General features: G+C 42.1%; 2 protein-coding genes across 12 annotated transcripts in view; one reads left to right on the plus strand and one right to left on the minus strand.

Moving 5' to 3' along the window:
• Positions 1-8,614, minus strand: part of DAPK1 (death associated protein kinase 1) — a 99,539-nt gene extending 90,925 nt beyond the window's left edge. Inside the window, exons 1-2 of one of the 2 annotated variants that reach the window (XM_077344606.1) lie at positions 8,476-8,614; positions 7,298-7,468 (exon numbers count right to left, since the gene is read on the minus strand). In XM_077344606.1, coding sequence (XP_077200721.1) covers positions 7,298-7,359 — 62 coding nt within the window. In that variant the 5' untranslated portion in view covers positions 7,360-7,468; positions 8,476-8,614. Of the gene's footprint in view, positions 1-7,297; positions 7,469-7,895; positions 8,104-8,475 lie in introns of those variants that run through there. The other variant, XM_077344605.1, reaches the window with a different exon arrangement.
• The window catches only part of LOC143841024 (uncharacterized), a 182,623-nt gene continuing 175,072 nt past the window's right edge, over positions 8,460-16,010 (plus strand). For 5 of the 10 annotated variants that reach the window (XR_013232531.1, XR_013232532.1, XM_077344610.1 and 2 more), the window contains exon 1: positions 8,460-8,610. The gene's annotated coding sequence lies outside the window, so the exon portion shown is untranslated. The remainder of the gene's footprint in view (positions 8,611-16,010) is intronic. The other 5 variants (XM_077344608.1, XM_077344609.1, XM_077344614.1 and 2 more) reach the window with 3 other exon arrangements.

Raw genomic sequence — 16,010 nt, forward strand, 5'->3', positions numbered from 1 at the left:
TTCACTAAGGTGGATACAATACTACACAGTCACCCCTCCAAAGTAGCCATTTTTGCCTGCAGAGCTGGTCTGTATAGACTGGAGATGAGCAGCAATTCCAGGCCCCACCTGGAAGTTGGCTGTCCGTGGTATGAACATATTCCTTGATGTCTGAAAGTGGGGCCTCAAAAGTGTGTAATCTCACAGCTACCTAGCACCCCCTAAAATATTTTAGGTCAAGAAAACATTGCAGAGAGGAAGTAAGGTTGCCAGGTTGGTGTAGATTCATCTTCTGGAATTCCACACTACCTAGGTGTGCATAAACCTGACTATGGTCAAGACTGCTGTGCACAGAGGGACTCCCTCTTAAGGTTGCTATCTTCCAAGTGAGGCTCTCTACACCACCATCCTCATGGACAGTCTGCTATGGGGAAAGGAAGGGAAGGCAACTGAAAACTGCTTTGAGACACCTGAAGCCTGCTGGGTCACTGTGGCCCATTCCCAGTTCTCTCAGACCTCTCACAGGCCCACATCCCTCACAGGTTGTCTATTGTGGGGAGACGAAGGGGAAAGGTGTTTGTAAACCACTTTGAGACTCCTTTGGGTAGTAAACAGCAGGGTACAAAAATCCAGCTCTTCTTCTAAAGAGCAGCTGTGAAAGAAGCATTTGGCCATATAACATTTTATCAACAGTAAAAAAATGGAGACAGAAGAAGCAGGGTAGACACCTGTGTACTGTGACTACCCCATGTGTATTAGGGCAGGGGAACAAGAAGGGAAATGATGTTGAATGCAGAACTGGGAGGAATTGGTTGCCATGTAATCTCCCTCTAAGAAGAGTCTCCAGTCTGATTTCCCCTTCACATATTTGAAGACATAGCTCTGGAAAGCTCATCCGTAACCACTATGTAGCAATTCCCAAAGGTCAATCCTCTCCCATACTCAATGAACATTCCACACCACAGGTTCTTGACACCCATATCTCCACACCCATGCCCTCATTTGCCACTACACCACCACAACCTCCCACACAACATACATTCAACCCCATGCCCTTACAGACTGGACAACTCTTCCCACTGCCAAGCTCTAGCGCCCGTTGTATTCATGGATACAATAGGCTTTGCCTCTAGTCACTAAGAAATTTTGAATGTTAACACTGAAAAAAAGGAGCAAGTATCACAAATATATTTCAAATACTGTTAAGATTCTAGGACAACTAGGCCTTGTGGACAAATGCAGCAGAACTGAAGTGACAAAACGTTAGCAGGTGAGGGATCCCATTTCTGAATGTTAACCAATATAATAAAAAACCCTCCTTGCAAGAATAAAAACAGCATAGCATAGGACTCATGTATGTGAAATCACATTCAAAAATGAAATGATCCACATGCAGTTTAAATTCTGTCACCTTAAAGCGTAATCACCTTAAAGCGTGATCCATGCCCACTCTCATTTAAACTGGACTGTCAACCACCAAAATTCAACGTGGTGAATATGATATTGTGCATGTGCACAGAATCTCAGTTTCTTCTTGTCTGCCCAAAACATGTTTCCCTTGCATCTAAGTAAAATCTTGTTCAGTATTTCCATGTTAAGAACAATTTAAGACCACCTGTCATCAGTAATGTAAAAAGACATTTTGGCTTCAGAGCATAAACAGCCAAGGGCTGTGCCCCATATCCCCATTTGGGCAAGGCGGTGAATCAATATCTCATGGTCAACCACATTTAGTTACTTATTATTACATTTCTAGACCATCCCTACTGAACCTGATGTCTTGGGGGAGTTCATAACTTTTATGTTTACAATAATACATTTAAAATAATAAAAACAACTAAAATAGTTCAACAAATCAGTACTAATGACCATACCCGTGAGCCTGATTGTATTGGCTTTATTGGTAAATAACCGGTCTCCAGAACCTCTTCCTCTTCTCATTAGAAGAAAAGACTGTCTGTTAGTGCAACTATTGTTAAATATTTATTGGATGGATGATATGGTCATATCAATCTGCCCCCATTTCCCAAAATGGCCAGTGATGAGCCTGGAGAGGGTGGGAAGGGGATTGGTCCCAGGTGGGTGAGTGCACAACTATTCTTCACAACCATATTTTGCACCATCATGACACTTATGGGCTTTTTTGAAGCCTGAAGAGTGTTTCAGTGGTTTCTCAATGGTAAAAAAGTTGAGAAAGACTGCCATGTTACATTGCTACATGCCAATAGCATTCTATTGGTATGTTGCAATGCACAATTGTGTCATGCAGTTTACAAAAGACAGGAAGGAAGAAGAAAAGAAAGACAGTAGGATAGCTGAATCTGGGTAGGTACATAGAAGGTAAAGCTTATATATAAAACAATGAACCTAGGTTCTGGTGGATAGCTATGTTGGTGTGTAGCAACAGAACAAAGTTTGAGTCCAGTGGCACCTTTAGGACCAACCAAGTTTAATATTAAACTTTATTGGTCTTAAAGGTGCCACTGGACTCAAACTTTGTTCTAAAGGTGCCACTGGACTCAAATCTGTGTTTCCAGGTTGGGGTTAAACACTGAAAACCACTGAAACGTAGGACTTCTCTGAAATTAAGCAGTGTTACCTTTAAGCATATACCAACATCTTGAGTATTGACTGATCAGTAATAAAAACTTCAGTAGTAGGCAGTAGAGTAGCAATCATATCAATAAAATCTTTGAAACAATAATAAAAGAATTTCTTGGGGCCTTTATTTGAATTACTTAAGAAAATAAACTAAAAGGGGATACGAAAAGGGGACATAAGTGTAACAAATGAAGAGCTTAATCTATCTTTCTTTGTATTAACAACTCATATTATCTATTCTGTTTCTATATTTTTATCTTTATGAAAATAAAAATATATATTAATAATAAAAGAATTTCAGAATGGTCTGTTTAAAATGCAGTCACACAACCTTTAAGCCACAAGAATACTAAATAGGGTGGGGTGGAGTGACTTCTGTTTTTGTTTCATACTTATTTCTACCCCCAAACGGAACTGAAATCTGTTTTTGTCTTATTAAATCATATGGTAAGCTGATTGTTTATCTCTTGAACAGATAAGCAAAGAAGAACTAAGCTTACTTTAAGTATGGTATTTTAATGTAGATAATGTGGTACATGCATGGTGAACAATTTAATCTCAAACAATTTAACTTGAACTTTCATTGGTTTCAATGGAATTTACAACCAAGCTGAAATTTTAAAGCCTTTTTTGTAGCAAGGGTGGCCCTTGAAAAGGTACAACTGAAATGAAATTATATGAGTGCCACTTCAAAAGGTAAGTAATTTGTGTGTAGTGGCTCCTAAGTACAGGTTGGGTCACTATTCAGGACATACTAATGATTTACGTACTTGTTTAATCCAAGGAAGTATGCTTGGAGTCTGCCCACAGCTGTAGGTTCAAATTTCTCAGTCATCCTATGTCAATGGTAAACACATGCATGTATTGTTTATATCACCACGCATGTTTGTTAGCTTGTAGTAATCACTGGGCTTGCTCCTTGCAGTTGGACTATCCATCTAGGCCTCTTTTGGAAGCTTCTTAGCTTATGCCCTTAAGTGGAATTCATTAGGGTCTACTTAAGCTGCAATGAATTCTATTCCCCCTGCTATGCTAATAAAAAGGTAAAGGTATCCCCTATGCAAACACCGGGTCATGTCTGACCCTTGATAGAGGACAGGAAGGCCTGGAGGATCATTGTCACTGGGGTGGCGATGGGTCGGACACAACTTCGCAACTAACAACATCTGATATATTGATTAATAAATATGATGTACAGAGTCTCAGGAATAAATGGAATAAGGAGCTAGATCCACCATATTTTGCCAAAGCAATGAAGGATGGCCTTAAAGAAGAAACCAGGCATGGCTCACAGTAGATAATAGAGTTGAAATAAACAATATTCTAAGATAAAGACCACCATTTTAATCATTTTATTCCCACATATGACTGTCATCAGAAATAAAATGCAAAACAATCAATTCAGGCCTATAAATTAGTTGCAGTTTCTGTGCTTATTTTAGGATGATGTGGATTATTCTAGAACAGTCTTTCTCAACATTTTTACCACTGAGAACCCCCAAAAACATTCTTCAGGCTTCAACAAACCCCAGAAGTGGTGCCATCATGCAGAATATGGTTGGGAAGCATAGCTGTGTACATGTCCACCCAGGGCCCCTCCCCTTCCCATCCCTCTAGATCCACCATTAGCCATGGGGGGGGGGGGAGGTGGACATGTCAGCATGACTATATATGGTCATATCATCCGATATATGCTTCATAAATTTTAAAAATATGTAAAATATTAATTAATTCTCACCCATTTGGGAAACCCTTACAGGGCCATCAAGAAACCCCAGGTTTTCACAAAACTCTGGTTGAGAAAGCCAGTTCTAGAACATGCTAAAGCACAAAATCTTCACAAAGCTGTGCATGTTCGGTGGGAATCAAATTGTCTGTCAATGACAGAGGCCAAGAAAAATATGTAGAACTGACATACCTGAAGTGCCATAAATACATACAACAGTCTGACTAATAACATTTTAATGTCTTTCCCAAAATTGATTTTGCAATTATTTTGCAATTATTTTATAACTTGATTGTAACAACAACTTGGTTAAGATTATTACATTAAGCTTTAACACTTGGATATGCAGCTTGTTCCTATACTTGTTTATTTAGACTTCAATCCTAAACAGAATTCAATGAAGGCTAAATCCTTATCTTACATAAGTGAGTTTAGGACTGGCCCTTAACCAGTCTATAGAATACAGCAACTGGTCATTTTAACATAAAACAATATTAAAAGAAGAATGGTCAGACTGTGACAGCCAGCAGGAGATTTGCAGGTGGGTACATGAGAGGCTGTAACAGCATGTTACTGCTACTCCAAGATAAAACTTGGAAGTTATACAGGGTAGCTCTAAGAACTGTTGGAAACGCTATGGTTTCACCATGTGGTTCTCAGCATTTCTTTGAGACATTCTACATTACTTTTGAGTTTTCCCTGGGGGTGATATAATGGCACATATGTCACCAAACGGCTTTTTCTTTATGTTCCTCCATCAAGAATGGCTGCTAGCAGGAGGTATCCTGAAATAATGGTAGGCCTGGTACTGAAAAGTATACACATATCCTAATGATTTAGAAATTGACAGTTTCTAGTTTGAAATCTAAACGGTATAATCTGAAATAAATCATGGGAATATGTATTTCAATGGGACCTTAAATTATAAACATATAATCATGTGGAGATTTTGGTGTTTAGAGTGAAAATTTTACAAAATTGTCAACGTTTTGTTTATTCATGATGAACAGAGAACAGGCCACTGGTTGAAATCAGATGACATGTTGGGAACACTCCCACTGTTGTGCATAGACTCCCTTCCCAGTTTATGCTAAATATAGCTTGCTGTGATACTCAGATTGCCATACTATGATTTATGCTTATGCAAATAATTGTTAACCATGGTTTGATGTTAGCTCCTATCTCAGTTTTATTTATTCCTAAGATATTTGTATTCTGGTTCCTCAAATATGCTTCCAAAACAGATAAAAGGTAAAGGTATCCCCTGTGCAAGCACCGGGTCATGTCTGACCCTTGGGGTGACGCCCTCTAGCGTTTTCATGGCAGACTCAATACGGGGTGGTTTGCCAGTGCCTTCCCCAGTCATTACTGTTTACCCCCAAGCAAGCTGGGTACTCATTTTACCGACCTCGGAAGGATGGAAGGCTGAGTCAACCTTGAGCCGGCTGCTGGGATCGAACTCCCAACCTCATGGGCAGACAGCTTCAGACAGCATGTCACTGCCTTACCACTCTGCGCCACAAGAGGCTCTCCAAAACAGATAACAATATGTAATTAATCAACACAAGGAAAGCATAAATAACCCACAATAAAATTAAAAGCAAAATACAAAGCTCTAACAAATCAACTAAAACCACTGAAGACAAGTTAAAAGTGATTACAAAGCAGCAGCTAAAAAATTACTGATTGGCTCCAATCACAGTGAGAACAAAAACATACACCAATCAATTAAAAGTCTGCTGATTTTTTTTAACATCTTGGTTGGCACCCAAAATATGTCCAAAGCTGATGCATTTGGAGGTAGGGAGAAGGCTAATAGCTTTCCAACTGTGGCAACCTAAGATGAAAATTATAATCAAAAAGCCGAGAATGTAAACAGGGCAAAGAGTGCACACAAATATTTAGACGTGATCCTAAACGTTAATTATTTTTTGAATTATATTTCAATTATTCCTGTCTTTCAATAAAACCTCCCATTCTGGGCTGTTGTAAAGAGAAATTAAAAATAGTAAAATATTTACCACACTGGAAGATTTAATATAAAACACCGATTTACGTTTCATCTAGCAGCATAAAATCTAGCAGCACACAAGCATTCAAACAGAATATAAGCTTCATTTAGCAATTAAGATGGAATATTTAAAATCAAAAGCAAACTATAACTGCTAATCAGTGGTCTGGGTTTTCCATCATAAAGCGGTGGCACAGACACAGCATTATGTGCTATTCAAGTAACAGGCTTTATGGAAGCTGTGTTAAACCTACACTGCTTAATGACTATAAATCTCCTGATCTGACATTTGGCTGGAACAGAATAATTGAACTCTGATACCTTGAGAACACTGATCTTCATTAGACTGAGGATAAATGCTAGAAACTATCTGGACACAGACACTCTTATATTAAAGCCAAGATGTAGGTGTATGGATTATTAATTGTACATGTCAATATTAATTTCTACAAGTAAACTAAAAACCTGTTATGGTTATTATCAGAATGTAGCAACAATCAACCACACATGCAAGCCTGCCTTATGATGGATTGCCCAGAATATAAAACAGACATACAACTTTCAATTTCAATTATAATGTTCCTAAAACCTTATGTTTATTTAATGCAATGAAATGCATTAACTTGGGATCATCCTTCTAAACCAGTGTTACCTGAATACATATTTATGTGAGATGAGGCCTCCTCAGTAGTAATCAGTAATTATCTGCTGGCCTTACTTTGTATGTCTTCTAGGTATTGACTGCTTCAAGATACAAGGGCTCCAAAACATAGCAAAATATATTCCTTCATCTGTAGTATACAAGTAGACACTGGAGAAAAATCCATACTAAATACAAAGACACTTTAATCCACTACAGCCTGTTCCCCCTTCATTCCAGCAGGATACAGATTTCTTCCACCTCCCATTCTGGATAGCTCTTTTTGTGCCCAATTATTCTTGTTTTAGAAGACAACAAATGCTTTCCCTCCAACAAGTACCTTCCAAGTTCTTCTCCGATCTCATAGTAATCATCCAGATTCTCTTGCCTGAAGACAGTCATGATAGCTGCCACTCCTCCGAAAGACAACCTGACATTGACTGCACCACCTTTGCCTTTCAGCTCATCACCACAGCAGGATCCACCAACATTTTAGGCATGTCTACAAGCCCTGCAAAAGAGAGGAGAAAGAAAAACAGGAGGTCAATTAAAATGCCTGTATTTGCAAGAGGGGTGTGGTTATGTGCACACTGCAACACAGGCACTCCACTGTAACTGTGGACTATCATGATAACCCAAAGATTCAGATTCTCTATAGAGCTCAATCACGAATGCTGCGTGGCCACTGACTGGTTAACTTTGCTCTCCGAGAAGCCCGGGGTCTGCCTTGGCAATCTGACTCACGGCAAATGGAAGACTCCGTTTCCCCCCCTGCCTCACGTACATAAAGATCTTCTCCTCCCTTTGCAAGAGCTGCAAAATGGAAACACACCAATCTGGGAGCCCGAGTGCTTCACCCTAAAATAAAGCCTCTGCGAGGGGGAGGGGAGAAATCTACCTTCTCAACTCCAAGCGTTGCCTCTTAATGCACGCCTCACCTTTTCCGCGGAGCAGCGGGAGCACCAGAAGCCACCATTTCACCTCAGGAAGGCGCCTCCGAGCCGCACGGACGCCACATTCCTCAGCGACTCCCCCTCCGTTACCCGGTCAACTAGGACGTGCTAGCAGGAGGAGCGGTCGCTGCTAAGGCGAACCACAACCTGCCCGCTCGCCCACAGCCACATTTACTCCGCAAGGCAACAAGGCGGGGGCATCCTCGCTATCGCGGCGCGATCCTCTCCTCGGCTCTCTGACCAGGCCTTTGGCATGCGCCCCCCCCCCCCCGCGGCGGCGGCGGCGGCGGCGGCGGCGGCGGCGGCGAAGGAGAAGCAGCCCAGCTAAACAACCCGAGGGAGAGAAAGGGAAGGGAAGGAAACCCCCGCCGCCGCCGCCGCTGCAGGGGGAGGGGACGGGCACCCAGGCGTGCTCCTTTACGCAGCAAGCCTCCGCGGGCTGGGGAAGCCGGAGCGAGGAAGAAAACCCGCCCCCCTTCCCAGACAGCCAGCGCCTTCTCTCCCCACTCGCCGACTTACCCACCCACCCAGCCTCCCTCCCTCCCTCCAGCTCGCTGCGACTCACCGGCCACAGACGGAACGAGGAGGCGGCGACGCTCTCCGGAGTCGCCCAAGGGAGAGGGACTCCGGCATCCGGCCAATGAGAAAGCAACCGCCTTCGCACTCCTCCTTCTCCAAGCAGGACCTGCCCGCGAAAACGGTAAGGGGGGGGGGGTGCCAGGCGTACAGGTGTAAGGCCACGCCGCGAGTCCTGGCCGAGGACTCCTTGCTTGGCAGAAATCCGCCTCATAATCATAATCATCATCATAATAAATACATACATACTTACATACTTACATACATACGCTTAGCACTCCGCGTCCAGATCAGCGCGGCCTAGCCTAGCAAAACACTTAGCTGCCAGCAGTCGAAGTGCCTGGCCCTTATTGTGGTTGATCAATGGAGAGAGGAAAAAGCATTTTCACAACATCTAAGGTCTGCGTCTCAGCCACCAAAAGCAGTTCCCATTCTCAGCCTCGGAAAGCCTTCATCTCTGCCATGCCAGTTCCCCAGTTCTGCTTTGGCTGCAATTAACTGGGGAAGCAAGATGAGCTTTGCAAGAGATGAGCTGCCTCGTAGTTGGCCAATACGTTTATAATATTGCCATTCTTCTATTGTATTCAGGGCAGTTTACAGTGTAAAATAACACAGTATAGTAGGGCCACAAGCATGGGCAAAGGGGGCAAAAAAGAAAAAATAGAAAAAGCATATTTGCATATTAGTTCTTAGAATATATAGGCTTTACAGGGGACAGAATGGAGGTGTAGGGGAGAGAGGTATCTCTAAGGTTTGTTGGATCTGGATCTTGGATATTTAGAGGGCAAAATCAGCAACATTAATTCTTCCTGCTAGCACACTCTGGAACAATACGTTCAACCATTACGTCCAGCCATTAGGAGGTGTTCAGCACCAGTGAGGAAACTGAATTTTTGTGTTCAGGATTGCTAAAAATATAAAACATCAGTTTGCTTTGAGACATTCAGTGATCAAAAGAATTCTGAAGGAAATACTTCACTTATTTATTTAAATGAACTATTTTTAGTTCTTGTTTCATATTGACAGTACTAAGGCTGAAATTGCCAAAACAATACCAAGAGAACTGCCTAGAATTAGATGTAGCTTGCTGTACCAGCTGGTTTATATAATATGCTGAGCCTCTTTTTCTTTCTCTCTGCCTCAGTATTAAAGGAAGGAGACCAAACTGAAGCATTGTGAAAATCAAAATGCATTCCTAATTATACAGGAATATTAACATATTTATTACATTTTCACTCTATTACCAAGATGAAAAACTCAAATGTGGCTCCCCTCCCACTCAACAATTGAGATTCATGTACAGGATAGAGTTTTGATTCTACAGGACTTCTAAATACTTGCCTTCCTTTAAACTCAGCTCCAATTTTATTATTAACTTTTGAATTTAAGATGGAATGTATAGTTCCAAAAGAACACATGACCTTGATCAAATGAACAGCTTTTAACTTCTCCATGAGCTCTGATGTTTCATCAAATGAACTGACAGTCAAAGGAAGAGGAGAGCTCAACAATTATGGAAGTTTGTATCTTTGCCCACAAAGACCCCTGATTACCTATCAGTGGTCTGAAATGCCTGATTATCCATATTGATAGACACATTTGATGCACATAGTACAGCACTTATCTGACCTGTAATATGAACATGGGAGATACGGTAGATGGAAGAGATGAGCTGAAAGTCCTATAAGAGGAATGGGAAGGCGACTGTAAGCCGCTTTGAGCCTCCTTCGGGTAGGGAAAAGCAGCATATAAGAACCAACTCTTCTTCTATAAGAGCTCTGTTGTCATCTAGTTTTTGTCCCTATCCTTAAAAATCAGGAGTCTATGCTTCCCAGTTTGGTGTAGTGCTTAAGAGCAGTGCATTCTAATCTGGAGAGTCAGGTTTGATTTCCTGCTTCTCTACATGTGACCTTGGGCTAGTCACAATCTTGTTAGAGCTTTTCTCACAGAGCAGTTCTGTTAGAACTCTCCCAGCCCCACCCATCTCACAGGTCTGTTGTGGGTAGAGGAAGAGAAGGTGATTGTAAGCTGCTTTGAGTCTCCTTTGAAAAGTGAAAAGTTGAGTATAAAAACTTATTCAGTTCTTCCGCAATCTTAATGTGGGTTAATGCCAGCTTGCTGAATAATAAAGACGTTACTCCTCCATGACATGATAGTGAAGGAGAGAGCTAATATGGGGCCTGGCAGCATGAAGCAAGTAAGTCTTTGGCGTACCTCTTTTTGGCTGGACACAGTTTGTCTTGAACCTTGGTAAAAGGAAGTTATATCAAGGGTAAGATGAGGAAAGGAGCATTACCATGAGCATTATTAGCTGTGCAAGTATCCAGTGTAGACCAGGCCTGACCAGGATTGTGGAGGAAGAAATATAGTTCAGTTCAGAAACAGCATTTGCTTTGCATGCAGAAAGTCCCCAGTGATCTTTTCTCTTAAAGAATCTCAGGAATCAAGACTGTGAAAGGCCTTCAGACAGTTCTGAGCAAGACCCCATTTAGAATAAAATCGCTTCACAAATTCATATATTCATTAAATACTCTTGGATCCAGAGACCAGTCTGAGATTCTGCAGTTTTACTGTCTGTCTAGCAGCCATGTAAACTCCCTGGTTCACTTGGCAGAGCCTTTTCAAGTCTGATTTTGCAAACAGCACAGGGTCTCTTCTACATTCATCCCAAGACCACCTTTTCAGGTCTGGTTTGGGTTCCATGGTTAGAAGAAATGCCTGATCTGCAGGCCATGGTGATAGCATCCAGCTGAACATTTATGAGAGGGGTGGGTATTTTTATGTGTGGTTTGATCCCCTGGAAAGTGAACCAGCTCTGATTCATGGGAAAGGTTTTGCACATTTTGATGTTGGCAAACTGCTTTTTGACCAAACTTCAATACTGAATTTCATTCAGAGTCCATTGCAGAAGCATGAGAAACAATTGCTTATTTTATTTCCTTAGGTGGGTTTTACCTGGACTTATGTGAAGGCTTCAACAGAGTACTTGGAATTGTTGTAATTTTCGTTTGTGAGCTGCTTAGAGTACTTGTTCAAGTCTGCTGCCACAAGCCTGGATCTTGTTCCAGAGCAAGGAGTGAATTCAATACTGAGATCTTTGTAGTTGACCCAATTACCTGTAAAATTGAGTTGAAAGGCTATTCGGGGGAGGGGCTGTAGGGTATCTGTATTATTTTAAAGCTACTATATTCACTAAATATTATTGAAATCTTGTTTGTCTGAAATGTTTCTAACTGCTTGCAAGGGAAGTCAGTCAGGATATCAGAATTATACGGCAATATTTATTTTCCCAATAAAAATGTGCTGCTGTTGTTGTGACCATTTTGTTTCAGTCTTGTTTTTCACTAGAAAAATATAATTCATTGTCCAGCAGTCAATAGTTGATACAAATAGCTATAGATCTGCAAACGTTAATCTCCTCCATATAAAAGATTGCCCCTTAGAATACCATAAACAGCTGGAACAGAAATATTAGGAAGTTGCAAGATCAAGCAGCAGTTGCTGTGTAACAAGAACCAATAATTATTCCAGTTGAAGTGCTGAACACATGACACCTATACTTGACTTCAGTGAGCTTTGAAGGGTATAATTCTACTTAGGATGTATTGTTAATTCTGTATCACGTGACTTTGTCTTTTAGATTTAGTCATCTCATACTTAGATCCAAGTCAGACAATGCTTTTGTTACACTTATTTAAATAATCCCAGCCATCAAATAAATGTGTGAAATCTTCTTGACCAGTAACAACTTTAATCATCTTGGAAGTTCTTACAGGTTTCCTAGTGTGCAACTGAGCTATAGTTTCCTGGGCAGAGGCTGCCAGTAGAGGGGAAAGACAGAAAACTGAAGACTAGGGGATGGATACAAGTAACTTGGCTGGTCTGTGAAAAGGATGCAAGACAAAAGGACAGTTCAGGGAAGGAAAAGAGGAGATAGTTGGGGGATGAAATGCCCCTCAGAAGTTATTGCAGGTCCTCTGCTTATTTATATATAGAACTAGTAAATAAGCCTGCTGCAGGCTTAATGCAGCGGGCGCTAGCGGGGCTGGCTCAGGCTGGGCAGCACGGTCCGGTGGCGTGGCCTACTGTGTCGTGGGCGAGCTAGTCTGTGGGTGGGTGAGCGGCAAGGCGCTCGTGGGTGGCACTGGACGGTGGGAGGCCGGGCGGGCCGCACAGCCACGGGGCAGGGGCCGGTGCCGCAGGCACGGCAGCGGGCAGCAGCCGGTGTGGTGGGTGGCGTTGCGGGGCGCTCCCGGCGGTGTGGGCGAGGGCCAGGCATGGCGGAGGCTGCGGCAGGGCCGCGGCATCTGGTGTTTGCAGGGTGTGCCGCTAGGCATTGGCCGTTTGGGCCGCATGGCAGTGAGGAAATGGTGGCGGGCAGCCGCAGGTAGGCAAGCTGGAAGGGGGGCGGTTCGGTGGCAAGGGACCAATTGCGAGCCGCGCGCTGGACTGACCAATTGTGAGCCTTGCCGCTGGACTGACACTCAGAGGACCCAATCGGCAGGCGCTTCGAGCCTGCCGATTGGGCCCTCCGAGTGTCTGTCCGGGGGAAGGGGCCTATGGGCTTTTACTGGGATTTTATACAGAGACTTGTAACCCGCCTCAAACCGTCTGGGAGTGGCAAGTAATAAATTGAAATAATAAATAAATAATAAGAGAAAGCAGAGGAAAGAATGGGGTTCTGGAGATGATCAAGTGGCTTAATTTTCAGGGGCTTATCATATTCTTTGGTTCATCATGTTCCATGGGTCACCAGCTGCAAGCAGGGAGCCCATTCTTCAACAAGTTGTTTATTTTATTCTGAGACTTCTATACCACTCCCTCCTGAATTGACATCTTGGGGCAGTTTAGATGCGGCCAAATGAATCAGGACATATCTGTTTGCACAACTATGCTGCTTTCTCATACGATTAGGGTGCTTTTTCATAGCAGTCGCACCCTACCGTTCTGCTATTGACTCCTGTTTTAAAAGGGATATAGCTACAAGAAATTTACTATTTGAGGTTTTTGACTTGAGGCCTCTGTGTCCACTCATGAACCCAACTGATCTTAGTCATTTCTTGTGATCACTTCTTAGATAGATGGCCTGACTGCACAAGTGCAAAAAGCAGGTAATTAAACCCAGACAATATTAGTTATTTGCGTTATGTATCCTATTGGCAGATGCAAAGAAGGGATGAACTGTAATCATTCTTGCTTGACAAGAATATGATTTTAAAAACTCAATTATGACTCGGGGATACATGTCTTTGGAAACGAAAGTGGCTGCTGCTGCAGGGTACAATGACCAGGACCTGTAGAGCAAGTAAGTGTTTTTGTGCCTTATGAGGAGAAAAAAAAACATTACGCCAAGAGAGTTGCTAGGGCAGCTATGCATAGAAAGGATCATTTCAGCAGGTGTTGCTTCTCCCACCATTGCAACACTATGCTGTTTTCTGTTACTAAATGTACTAAAATTGTGTTTGGTACATTGTTGTTGTTAGGTGCGAAGTCGTGTCCAACCCATCGCGATCCCATGGACAATGATCCTCCAGGCCTTCCTGTCCTCTACCATTCCCCAGAGTCCATTTAAGTTCGCACCTACTGCTTCAGTGACTCCATCCAGCCACCTCATTCTCTATTGTCCCCTTCTTCTTCTGCCCTCAGTCACTCCCAACATTAGGCTCTTCTCCAGGGAGTCCTTCCTTCTCATGAGGTGGCCGAAGTATTTCAGTTTCATCTTCAGGATCTGGCTTTCTAAGGAGCAGTCAGGGCTCATCTCCTCTAGGACTGACCGGTTTGTTCGCCTTGCAGTCCAAGGGACTCGCAGGAGTCTTCTCCAGCACCAGAGTTCAAAAACCTCAATTCTTTGACGTTCGGCCTTCCTTAAGGTCCAACTTTACAATGACTTTTATTAATTGTAAGGAATTCAATCTGGCTGAAAGCCTTTATGTTTCCTAGCATGATCTACTGAAATAAAGATCCTATTATCTCAACTAGGCAAATGATTTACAGCCCTCTTCAGTTTCACTTATGCACAATTTACAACACAATTTTATCCTACTTTGACTTACTGTTTTAATACTAAAACATGTTGATTATTGGCCAGTGGGAAAACATTAGTCCCTTATATTTTTGTCAAGAATTTGAGAATATTTGCTGGTGACTCTGGGATGAGGGTAGAACTACATATTACAAAGAATATGGGCAGCGTCCGCAGCAGTAAACCCCGTGTTACGTGACTCAGTTTAGACTGAATTCACGTTGCCACTTAAAGCACTTTTTAGCTCTTCTTTGATGGTAAACCTTAAAGAGGTGTTAGCACATGTGTGAGAAATGTGCAGCTTTAAATATGCCTGTATGGTGTTTCTGAGCTGATAGGTGATTATGCAGGAAGGTTGTTTTTCTTCTCTTCTTCCTTCAATGGTGATTAGTGTTACCATAGAGCATTTATCGTTCCTTCCTCTTTTTGTCTGTTATGCCCTTGAAGCCATTTGCTATACTATCCCGTAAGTTAGGGGTCCTCTGTAATTTTGAGAAAGAATTAAATAGCTGCCAAGAATTCAAGACCAGGAAATAGTGAGAGGTTTAAAATCTTGTATCCTCCTATGATGGAGGCAGCTATAGTTAAACAGGTCCTCCCTGCAGATTGTGTAAATACTCAAGGTAATATGGATTGGAGAATGACTTAACTAGGAGAGGGAAATGAATTATAGGTGTTTATGTGCCAATGTTAGAAGTCCCCAAGGCAAGATGGGGGAGCTAGAGTGTTTGGTGGTCAATGACAAATATAGTACATAGCTCAGAAACATTATGGAATGGGGGAAATCTACAACCATTCCTGGATATGGTTTATGGCTACATATTTTATATTATTGTATGCTTTCTGTGTGTAACTCTGCCATACTATAAATAATAACTAAATAATGCATGGGTATAAGCTCTATAGCCTAGATAGGGAGAGATGGGTTGTTATTGGTGTTACATTGTACATCAAAAAGGGCATAGAACCAAAACAAAAAACCTAGAAAATATTAAGGGAAATAACTCCTTAACAGAAGCCATATGGGTGGAAGTACTGGGCCATAAGAGCTACATAAAAGTGGGCATATACCATCGCCTATCCAATCAAACCCTGGGGCTGATCCTAAGGTGGAAAAAGAAATAAGGGAGGTTTCTAAAGCAGATAATGTTATACTGGGAGAAATTAATTACTCTTACATTGACTAGATACACATGAGTTCAAGTCATGCCATAGAAATGAGATTCCTAGAGATCATAAACAACTGGAACAGTGTACCAAGCCAGTCAGCGGGGTAGTGATCTTGGACTTGGTTCTTAGCTGGTCTCAAGACCTGGTGAGAAATGTAGAGGTTGATACACCTATTGGGAATAGTGCTCACAGCACTATTAAATTCAACATTCAGATCAATGGGAAATTACCCTGAAATTTCAAAACTGTAACATTTGATTTCAAAAGAGGGAACTTTACAAAAACAAAGAGAATAGTAAAAAGGAAACTGAAGGGAAAACACAAAAGCCTGG

Source organism: Paroedura picta, chromosome 7 (genome assembly GCF_049243985.1).
Source record: "Paroedura picta isolate Pp20150507F chromosome 7, Ppicta_v3.0, whole genome shotgun sequence".
In the NCBI taxonomy this organism is placed as follows: domain Eukaryota; kingdom Metazoa; phylum Chordata; class Lepidosauria; order Squamata; family Gekkonidae; genus Paroedura; species Paroedura picta.